This window comes from Bombyx mori, chromosome 14 (genome assembly GCF_030269925.1).
Source record: "Bombyx mori chromosome 14, ASM3026992v2".
NCBI lineage: Eukaryota > Metazoa > Arthropoda > Insecta > Lepidoptera > Bombycidae > Bombyx > Bombyx mori.
The window spans coordinates 7,638,554-7,650,758 of NC_085120.1; the positions used below are offsets into that span (position 1 = coordinate 7,638,554).

Sequence of the window (12,205 nt, forward strand, 5' to 3'; positions counted from 1 at the left end):
AAGCTGAAACGGAAATAAACGACCGCGGTGGCATAGTTATGCCAATGCACAGAACACTATTACTTCTAGCGAAGTGCCAATGCAACTAACGCGGCGTCCTGGTTTAAGGAGTCCCTAGCAAGCTACAAAAATTTTTTTTTGTCTCAAGCATTTTTACGAAGTGATCTCTCATACTGCGTTTCAGGTATTGGAGCTCCACTTCCACAAACATTATGGGGAAGATTAGCGACTGTAATATACTCTGTTGTAGCCACACCAACTCATGTTTACTTAAGTAAGTCCTTAACAAAGATTTTATAATTCAGTTTCCAAATCATCTAAAAGGAATATGTCAAAAATCGACGCTTACGAATTTGGTCTTCACAAACCGTAATATAACTGTAAATACGTTTAAACATCCAATATACACTCAACCGCATTTAAATATAATTGTATTTTTAAAGTACAGTCGCTGATTTAGTTTGTGTGTTTAATTTATTGACTGCAAATAAATGGATTTGCTCACGGTTCACATCGTCTTCTAATTCTATTTAATTTTGCAGTGAAAAACTGGGGCACGTTCGCTGCGGTGCAAGTCGAAAAATATTTCAAAAGCTTTCATAAAACTGATGATGATTCACGTAAACTTTACGGTAAGCAATTACGTATAAAATTAAAAAGAAGATAATTAGACCCAAAATTAGGCGAAGGCGTAATACTAAGTGTAGTAACAGTCAATATTAGGAAATGTACTTAGGAACACAAGTCCAGCTTAATGATATTACAATGCGAAACAGAATCATAGAACGAAGCGCTCCTTAATAAGGGTAACGTAAATAAATACTAAAACCCTAAGTAACCCTGATCTTCAAACTTCCTTTATATATGTTTTCGTAATTACTTGAAATAGTTTACCAACCTGCATAAATCTGTACCCTTTACTATTGAAACCTGCCGCGAGGTAATCATGTCTTCTGGTTTGAAAGGTTTAACTGAATCTTCAACCTCACCCAAGGACTCAAATTCTGCGGTACCCGCATAAAAGAACCATCTGTTTTTCTGGGTACAAAAAATATAAGTAATAAATTTAATTCGAAATTATAAATACTTCTGGGTTCAATCGTAAAACCGTAACTAATCAAACAAGACTTTCTCAGTCTAGCTTTAGGACTGCTTAGAACAGACGCGATAAATGAGCCGGCACAACGTGACTTTAAGTTAAAGTTTGACCTCCGCCAAGTCGTTTAAGGCAACCGCAAACACGTCTTCGACTAAACTAGTAAACATTTGTGATTTAATTTAAATCTGACTGTAAATTCCATAGCTACGACTAGACTTGCAACTCACAAGGGCTTACTTAATATAATAGAGTTTGATAACTGTAATATTAAATGTGATTTCAATAAAATATATTATTGTATAATAAAAAAAAACCTACCTATGCTGATAGCCTTGAGGCTACATCAGCTTCTCCTTGACGTGTAAGTGAGCTCACGGGGCTCAAACCGGGTGTGCTGCTAACACTGGCCCTAGCAAGAGTAGTGCTTCGCAGAATCTACCACCGGATCGGAAACGCGACCCATTAAGAAGATCCGGCGAGAAACTCAGTGGGTTGTGTCTATGGGCTAACTCACTCGTCGAGCCCTTCGTCGCAAGCGACGGGTTCGAGGAGGACAGTGACCGGTGCTTGTGGTACCTTAAAGCACCGTTAATGTATCAGGAGGATATATTGTAATAATAAGTAGTCTAACTATGAACAAATGAAGACAATACGAGTACAGGCGAATGATGTCGTACAGTACCAGCATTTGCCGTTTGCAAGAGAGATAAGTAGTGTGTGACAGAGAAAGCTCTATGAATACGAAATTAGGCGATAGTCTCTTTTCAAAGGACGATGTTAAATATTTGTGGCCGGTATTGTAAGTACTATTAACACACTCAATAGCGATTTTCTATGTATAAAAATAATGTAGAAAAATGTTGTACATTTTGTTAATATGTATTACTATTTTCACATATTACCCGTCCGTCTCAAATAAAAGGTTCGCACCTAGACGGGTAACTTCTTTTTTTTTTTTTATTATTTATTTATTTATTTATTATTTGTGGTCATAGGTTAACAAAGATTAATAAGTTAATATTAATAAATGTATCACTATGTCCTGCTAGTAAAGCGTACAAATATTAGGTGTAAGTATAATCTACATAAAAATAAAAATAACTTAAATTATAATTATTGAACTCTATTCTACTTAATTATCTAAAGTTATCGTCTAAATATTCTGACATACTATAGTAAGCCTTATCTAATAAAAATACTTGCAATAAAAATACTTCAAATCAGCTGTTTTTTTTTTAGTAAATCGAACCGACCGAATTTAGTACTTTTAAAATTTTCCATTTTATCACTGATATTTTTATTCAGTTAAATACAAAATGTCGGTATAACCACACCAATTTTTAAGACATCTTGGCGGTTGCCTGGATTGACTCATAGTCGAAATCTCCAATACTTAAAAAAATCATTATCATTATCTTCAATCAGATATCCAACCCAAACCTGCTTAAAATACTGTGTATAAGAAAATGAACGTTCATGTCAAAGTAAAAACAATGACGACGCAATAAGAGAAATGTCAATAGTACTTATTAAAAACTAAATTAGAAAATTCATTCCCAACATAAACAATACTATTAAAACAGTTCGTAAACAAAACAAAACAAAACAAAACTAATAAACTAGACTTGGAGCGTGCTAGCGAATAATACTCGCCATGAATAAATAATAGGTACACAATACCGATTAATGCTTCCATTTTACAATAATGTAAACTGTTTATGCGGCCTTCTTCAGAGTCGCAACATTGTACAGGGCTGAACTCAGTCGAGGCGGTACCATAGATAAAACATACATATGACTCGGTGAATCGCAACCGATAGTTTGCTAATTATACGAAATATTAATCATAGTAATCGGCACGAGTCGTGAGCTCTGACCTTGACATGAGCAGAAGTGCATTTTTGGGTTTGTTTGGGGGAATAAGGCAAAAACGGGAATGGCACCGGCCATATCGATTACATGATTTGATCTTCCCGCATCGTGTCACAAGCCGTGAGTTGTGATTGGTTCCCGATGTTGTGCACGAGCATCCTGCCAGTAGGGTTGAGTCTATAGGGTCTATAGGGTTGACCGTGTAGACTGCAAATTATGGTAGGTTTTGGAGGACAGGGCCTGTTCTAAACGACACGGCGACATTCGAGTCTCTTAAAAAATCATTGGAGCAAGCAGTGGCGAAATTTCCTTTGGAAACAGTGCTTAAATCCATAGATTCGTATAAATTTGAATAATAGTACATTCATTTAAAACATTACATTACTTCATTTAAAAAAATGCATTTTCATTTGTAACAGAACTTGTGGCTGGACTAGGTACAGTGGTTGAATGTAATTTAACAAAAAGTAATTTTCGTACTAAAAATATTACTTCTAACATTAAAAAAAATATCAAGATCAAGATTACGAAGATCTTTAAATGACGATAACTTTATTGCATTGTCCAATTTTAGTAAAACAATTCCTAGATTCTATTCTGAATTAATCTCTGTCGACCGGTCTAATTGGGTGAAAATAAATTCAATAGTTTCGGAGTTGTGCGCGAACAAATAAACAGACAGACAGTAAATAATTCTTTCACTGATTTGATTTATTGATTCTTTCTGGAATTAATGTATATTAGACATCGACCTCATGTCTCAAGGGGAGTGGCCACAGTCACTTTATAATACTCAGTAACTCTCTCTCTTCAATCTGTTCCTCATTGCTGAGGATCGTGACTCCGTTTGATTCCGTCAACTAACTGTCTCCATCGATCCCGTTCTGTAGCTTGGTGGAGTGCGTCGCTGACAGGTATTTTTAGTTCCTCCGCTATTTAGTCCGATCATCGTTTAGGACCTCTACCCCTAGGCCTTTTTCCTCGATTTTACCGGTCACCACAAGGCGTTCCAAATTGCTGGTATCCCTGCGTGCAACATGACCAAAATACCGCAATATTCTTTGTAGGCAGGTTATGGATAGACGTTGAGTCTTTTCTATTTTTAACTGCTTGAGAATAGAGATGTTGGTGCGGCGAGCCATCCATGGTATTCCTAGCATACGTCGCCAGCACCAATCTCAAAAGCGTAGATTCTCTGCCTATCTGCGGCTTTGAATGTCCACGTCTCTGCACTATATTATAGAGCAGTGGAGAAGACAAGGGTGCGAATCAGATGTATTTATATTTATAGTAACTACTTGATCAAAATACATACCTTATCTTAATTGACTTAATTGAATCTGGTTATGAACAAATTTTACCAAATAAAATTATTAGGTTTGCCCTTCAACTTCTAAGTCACACAAGCCCGTACTCAATTTCTTAGTACGAACCTTGCTTAATGGTGAGGATTATACAAGACATTAAACGAATTAACAGCTCTCGCGATGAGGTAACCGATAATGTCGGCAATAAGCAGTTAAGAAGCCCATTTTGAATACTTCCCTGTTCATTAAGATGCTTTTTATTCAAAGAAAATTAAAGGCAAATCCAAATAATGTTTGTTAACTACGTAAAACAAATTGTAGTAACATGCCTAATTTGCCATAGCACTAGATTTATCTCGGTTGAACTATTTTTTATTGATATTTAATTTTGGCATTTGGATTGCACTTATCTTATCTTCTATGTTTCTGGCGACCATAATACCAAAGAAAAAAAACAGTTGGAGTCGTGTGGTCGTGAGTGTAGGGAGTTAAGATTCGCTTTAATTTTGTCCTTTTTGTTGTGGTTAAATATATTTTTATTTATTATAATCATAATCATAATAATTATATTTTTAATTACTTAGTCTTATTTGTGTTCACAAACTTTCCTCTGTCACCACTATCGTAGCCGCCGCGAATTACATATCTGACCCAGGCGAAACCGCCGACAAACGAAACATGTCGGATTCCCCGGATCCACTCTCAGTGCTTTTAAGCTCTTCAAGCACGGGTCGTTGAACTCGTGGATTACGACGAAGAGTAAGAGACTAACCCATAAACACAACCTATTGAATTTTTCGCCGGATCTCAGTGGGTCGCGATTCCGAACCGGTGGTAGATTCTGCGAGGCACTGCTAGCTAGGTCTAGTGTTAACAAATTCTCTCTGGCAGAGCTCACCTACCCGTCCGCTCGTAGTTGGAATAGTCCTTAGGCTACCATAGGCGGATAGGTAAGGAAGAAAAAAATTTAAATTTCTATACGTACTGTTGGACTTAACTAATAAGAACGTTTATTTCAACTTTCGTTACAGATAAATATAACAACAAGAATAATTATGACTGTAGTAAGCTTAAGGTATGTTTTAATCATATTGATTCATTATCTATTCTATCTATTTGAATATCTGATCTATCAATCTGAATTGCTGTTCGTTAGTCTCGCTAAAACTCGAGAACGGCTTGACCGATTTAGTTAATTTTGGTCTTGAATTATTTGTGGAAGTCCAGAAAAGGTTTAAAAGTTAGATAAATCTGAAAATGCTCGGAAGAATCGCTTAAATAAAAATGACAATTTTGTTTTTCCTTTGATGTGTCCCCCGTCGGACGGATTCTTTTTGTTTGTTTTAAGTTTATTTTATACAAAAGTTTAAGCATTTTATTTATCGATTTAGGCACTACGAAGTCTGCCGGGTCAGCTAGTCATTCATAAAATTGTGAACAATAATCGTCAAAAGAAACAAACGAATTATATTTTAAATTATGTATTACAATGGCGTTTTTTTTTTCAGGTACTCATTACGGTTATATGCCGTTGCGAAGCTCTGTTACTGATCGCGTACTACGTTTTGGGAATAATATTGTTTGGCTTACTTCGACAGAAAGAACAATTTGTTGCTGTCGCGTTTCCTTGGGAATTTACTACGTATGGTGGATTGGAGGAAGTAGGCATCTGTACTTGTATCGCCACGGTAGCTGTCATGCAAAACAAAAATATTTGACAGATGCCTGAATTTCGCTGACGACATTTTCAAGATAAATTTGTATATTAACAAATGACAAAAACATTTGGACCGTCGGTCTACCCAGTAATTTAACTGATCAGTGGGTGATTCCCTTTGTCGTTAATTCCCAGTTCTAAGCATTATTACTAGTACACACAGTTAAACAGGCGAAAAACCTAAAACTATTAATTCTCTAATTGTATATTAACGGGCTCCTAAAAAAACAATCTACTAAAAATGTAATGTTCTTGCAGGTAGCTGGTACTGTACGAGTTTTGTACGGTTTCTATGTGGAGGGAGCAGTGATTTTACTGGCGTACTGTCTGGCGAGCTTACTTCAACGTACTCGTACTAAGCTAGAACACTGGGCTCAAAAATACAGATTGTTTGAGACAGAAAGTCCTGTTTAAAACATTACATCTATGTGATTGCATTTCGGCTTAGGAATGAGCTCCCCTCCATAGTGTTTCCCGAGCGCTATGACGTGTCCTTCTTCAAAAGAGGCTTGTGGAGAGTTTTTTTTTTTTTTTTTTTATGATTGAAGGATTACTGGTGGCCCGGAGGCCTTTCCAGTTTCACCAGGACAGGTGGGCGAGCAAAGGCTCAGCCAGGAGGGGTGGGATTTGCTAACAGCTACCCGAGCGCCTCCGAAGGAGACCTAACAGCTCAAGAGCAGCTGCTTCGCGAATGAATCTACTACCGGATCGGAATCGCGACCCGCTGAGAAGATCCGGCGAGAAACTCAGCGAGCTGATTCATGGGTTAGGTTGCACGGCGAACTCTTTGTCGAGTTCGACGAGTACGGTTACCGAGGTCCCTAAGCCTGCTCCTAGAGCTGAAGGCGTCTAGTGCGAAGGTTATTGGATCTGATGGATCCGTAAGGACGTGTCTAGGGCGTCGACGGTGACTGGCTCCTGCATGATCAGGATTCGGGGAGTAGTCAGCGGCGGCTACGATAAGGCGATTATCATGACGCATAGCCTTATCGAAGTACCGTTCCGACGCTGACTTCATGTATTTCTGTATAGATTCGAGGCCCAGGTCGTCGTGTAGGTCAACGTTCCTCACGAACCACGGAGCTCCGACGGCTAACCTGCAAAAGCGGGATTGTAGAGATTGAAGGGTGTCTATGTGTGTGCGGGCCGCGTGAGCGAACACCACACTCGCGTAAGTCATGACGGGCCTTATTTATTTATTTATTTATTTATTTATTTATTTATTTATTTATTTAATACAAGGAGAACCAACAGCCAACTAACAAAGTATAATAATATAACAAATAATAGAAACAAAAAGCCAATTAAAGGTTCTCACCAATATAAACAAATTAAAAACACTAGAGAAACAAAAGCATAGAAACAAAAAAAAATTAAAAACATTCAGCAAGCAAGAAACAACATAAGGAATGGAGGAAAACACCAGACTAATTTAAATGTACACTTATGTATAAATGTCACAAATTAATTAAAAACTGTTGTGCTACACGTCACCGGCACATGGCCCCGCACCCTCTGCCCCCTCATCGCCCACGAAAAATCGGGCACTAAGCTGACGTCTAAGTCCTGTGATAGAGGAATAAAATGGGTCAATATCTAAGAACCTGCCAAGTCTGTTGAGGTCACCACCAACACGTAAAAAGAATGAGTTTTGCCTATAGTTAGTGGAAGCTAGTGGCAAAGAAATTAGATTTCGATGCCTTAAAGATATTCTCTGTGCATTGAAGCCAACTTTGGATAAGAGCTCCGGGCAATCCACCAAACCTTTAACGATCTTTAAATAATATATAATGTCGGAAACCTCACGCCGCAAGTAAAGAGGAAGTAGATGATGTTTTTTACAAAGGTTATCATAATTATTAGAGTTATAGGCAATATTTAATTTAAAACAAAGGTACTTTATAAATTTACGCTGAATTCTTTCAATTCGTTCTATATAGATATTATATCGAGGATTCCAAACTTGTGAAGCGTATTCTAAGTGACTGCGAACAAAAGTACAGTATAGTATTTTAATAGTTTTAGCTTTACGAAAATGTTGAGAGTTACGCATAACAAATCCAAGCATTTTGGAGGCTTTAGTCACTATAGAGTTAACGTGTTCATCGAATGTGAGTTTGCTGTCATGAACAATACCTAAGTCACGTGTACTATTAAGTTTAATTAGTTCATGTTCATTTAGTTTATACTTGTAGGCTATTTGGTTGATTTTTCGAGTGTAAGTAACAACATGACATTTAGTTGGATTAAGATCAAGTTTGTTTAGTAAACAATAATGACAAAGACGATCTAAATCAGATTGCATTAACTTGGCATCATTGATGGAAGCAACCTTCATAAAAATTTTCATGTCATCAGCGAAGCAGAGAAGGCGTGAGAATTGAAAGCACTTAGTGATGTCGTTAATGAAAATAATAAAAAGCAAGGGCCCCAGTAACGAACCCTGAGGTACGCCACTGGGAATAGGTACCCAAGCAGAAATATAATTGTTGATCACGACTGCTTGCGATCTCTTCTCAAGATATGATATAAACCATCGTAATAAGTCGCCACAGATTCCTACGTTCTGTAGCTTTGAAATCAGAATAGAATGGTTAATTTTGTCAAACGCCTTGCTATAATCTGTATAAATTACATCAACCTGTTTACCACTATGCATGGCATCAGTAAGATAATCATTTAAGATAACTAAATTAGAAACAGTCGATTTATTTTTTAGAAATCCATGCTGAGTTGAATTAAATACATTTTGCAATGCCGCGTATACTTGAGTATAAATAACACGTTCAAATATTTTTGAAATAATACAAAGTTTGGAAATTGGTCTGTAATTGGTAACCTCGAACTTAGAGCCTTTCTTATGTACTGGGGTAATAAAGGCCGATTTCCATATTGCTGGAACAGTGCACTCATGTAAAGAACGCTTAAAAAGAAGGTATATTGGCAAAACTATGCCATCAGAGCAACCAACGATAAATCTGGCAGGCAACTGGTCTGGACCAGCTGATTTAGATAGATCAAGATTAAGAATTAACTTATGTATTTCGGCTTGGTCCAAGTAGATGTTGTTTAAGTGAGAAGTTGCGGTGAAATGCTCATCGGCTACTCTAGGTGTCAGATTAACAGAGATATCACAGTCAAGAAAAGTAGATTGGAAATAGTTAGAAAATGCACTGCAGACTCCCTCAGCCGAACTTGAGATCACATTGTTATACGAGACAGATCTTGGCATTGAATTACACTTAGACTTTGATTTAACGTAAGACCAGAACTTTTTAGGATCATTTCCTATTGAAATTTCAAGAGAGTCAATATAATCATTGTAACAATTAGTTTCCAGTACTCTAACCCTGTCCCGAAGCACATTAAAAGAGTTTAGATCAGATTTATTTCCATAGTTTGAATATTTACGTTTATATTTATATTTTTCTTTGATAGCTTTTTTAAGAGCAGCTGAATACCAGACTGGGTAATGATCAGAGCCAGTTACGCGAGATGGTACATATCTCTCTTTGAGGTCGTTAACTATCTCATAAAAATAATCAGTACAGCCCTCCAAAGATCTTGACTGAAACTCAACACACCAGTCAATATTATTAAGCTCTCTATTAATTGACAAATAATCACCTTTATTGAATCGATAGTTAGTGCGCGGTGCAGTTCTTAGAGTTACAAGTTCAATACATTTGAACGTAATACAAAGAGCCTCATGATACGGATCAATCGGGACCATTGGATCAACACACTTACTCACAACCAATGATTCATTTGAAAATACTAGATCCAGAATCCTATCATCCTTATTAGTTATCCCATTGTACTGAGCAAAGTCGTGAACATGCATTTCATCCACAAGCAACAATTCATCACTACTACGAGCATTATAAGGTGTAAAGTAACCAAGATTAGACGGCAGCCACGTAATGCCGCTCAGATTAAAATCACCAACAAGTAGGAATTTATCAAGTGAATTATCCAAAACAATGTTGGTGAGTTTCGTAAGATAATTAGTTAATTGTTCAGAGAAAGAAAACTTAGAACCCTGTTTGCATAAGTATAATACACATATATGCAGTTTAATAGTTTCACGTTTCAACTTAACGATGAGTGTAACCCACAAATCTTCAACCGATGAGTTAAATGACGGCTGCAAACTAACTTTTAAATCTTTACGAGTCGCAATCAAAACACCGCCACCCCGAGATTGACCCGTAAGGTCACTGTTCCTATCCCTACGCCAAACTGTATAATGTTCATTAAATAATTCGCTATCTAAGATGCCATCAGTCAACCAAGTCTCAGTTAAAATAATCACATCATAAGAACACAATAGCAGGTTACGGCTAAACTCAAGAACTTTCGTCCGAAGTCCACGAACATTTTGGTAGTAGATATGAATACTATTCAGGACTGATTCATTGTCCATTGTAAGAAAATAGTTAATAACATAGTAAGTAAAATTAATATTACGCTGTGGTAATTTCTAGACATTAAAATTAAATAGTAAAAGTGAAAATAGTAAATTAAATTAAATTGTAGGTAGTATAAAAATAGTCGAAGAATATAACAAGTACCAATAAACCCCTGACACACTAGATCAGCGTTAATAAGCAGCAGATATGCAATACATTCGTGAAAGCAAGACAAATATATGTCAGTAATGACAACCTCAAACAGACAAGCAACGAGATATGAGAACAATAGCGGCAAAAGGCGAGGCGCCGGCCAGTGAATAACAACATGTGTTGTAAACATTTGGACCACGATTATAATTAATAAGTGTACATAACCTACGTTCAGTGACACGTGAACTTGCAACAAAAAGTTACTATAGAAACTAATACAGAATACAAAAAGTAATAATAAGACACAAGCTAAGTCAATTTGTTTAAATCTGCCTCTGTATGTACTATAATAACCGGAGACGAGTCAGATCTTCGCACATGGATCTTACAGAACTTAACCCAAATGTACTTAAAATTCTTGTTTTTGGCCCATGTTTTCACTTTTGTGAGAAGTTGTTTCGTATCACGAGTCAGGTGGTCATTCACGAAAATACGATTAGAAACAGTAAAACCAATGTCCTGGGCATTAAGAAATTTTAGTGCACGAGCAGCGGCGACAAAATCTTCCTTTGTGTACCTATTGTGGAAGTTTAGTATGATGAGTTTGTCAGCCGATCCAAATGTAGGCACCCTCGTAACATGGTTGATGTCTGCCCTGGAAAAGGACACGCCCAGCCTCTGGGAGATGTTCTCGACGATTGTAAAAAGGTTTTCGTTCTTCCTTACAGGAACGCCCTTGATCTCGACATTATTAAGCCTGGCTCTCTGCTCCAAAGCATCGATCTTTCCCTGCATTTTCCGCATCGCTGATTCGAGACATTCAACAGACGACTGAGTACGCTTAATCACTGGGAGCTTGCTTTCAATCTCAATAAGCCTAGCGTCACACTCAGATACCTTTTCTATGTTTTGAGTGACGGACTCACGCAGCAATGACAGTTCTTCACGTATATTTATTACTTCCTGATGCAGCAGAGATAAACTATTTAGTTTCGTTTTGACGCCGCATAATTCAGCGTGGATCATTTCTAGCGTCACTAAGCCCTGAACTGGAGAGACTGGGCTGGCCTGTGAAGCAACCGCTTGCGAAGGGTTTCTGCAAGCAGAACACTTCCATGCCGCCCTTCTTTCGGGGCCCAGTTTTCTATATCCAGCTTCTGTAATATTAGCGCATCCGAAGTCAAAATGCTTCTTGCACGTACCGCATTGAACACCATCACTGAATTGGATCTTGCACAGGTTACAATTCTTCATTGTCAGAAAAATAATAAATTAAAGGCGACCAAATGTTCTCAATATCTGAGAAAAGATCGACACACTCTTCACAAACAACACGTCTTGCCTCGCTAAATAACTGTTCCTAACTGACTTCATGTATTTCTGTATAGATTCGAGGCCCAGGTCGTCGTGTAGGTCAACGTTCCTCACGAACCACGGAGCTCCGACGGCTAACCTGCAAAAGCGGGATTGTAGAGATTGAAGGGTGTCTATGTGTGTGCGGGCCGCGTGAGCGAACACCACACTCGCGTAAGTCATGACGGGCCTTATGCAAGTTTTGTAAAGGGTCACCTTGTTACGAAGGGACATTTTACTCCGCTTACAGATCATGGGGTAGAGTCTACCGAGAATAAACGCGGCACGGTCA

At 37.7% G+C, this 12,205-nt stretch overlaps 1 protein-coding gene across 1 annotated transcript; it reads left to right on the forward strand.

Moving 5' to 3' along the window:
- Nucleotides 1-31: 31 nt before the first annotated feature.
- Nucleotides 32-6,409, forward strand: LOC134200052 (uncharacterized). Its single transcript, XM_062671978.1, has 5 exons — nt 32-274; nt 543-632; nt 5,310-5,353; nt 5,787-5,939; nt 6,254-6,409. Coding segments are annotated over exons 1-5 (444 nt in total). The 5' UTR covers nt 32-273.
- Nucleotides 6,410-12,205: the final 5,796 nt, after the last annotated feature.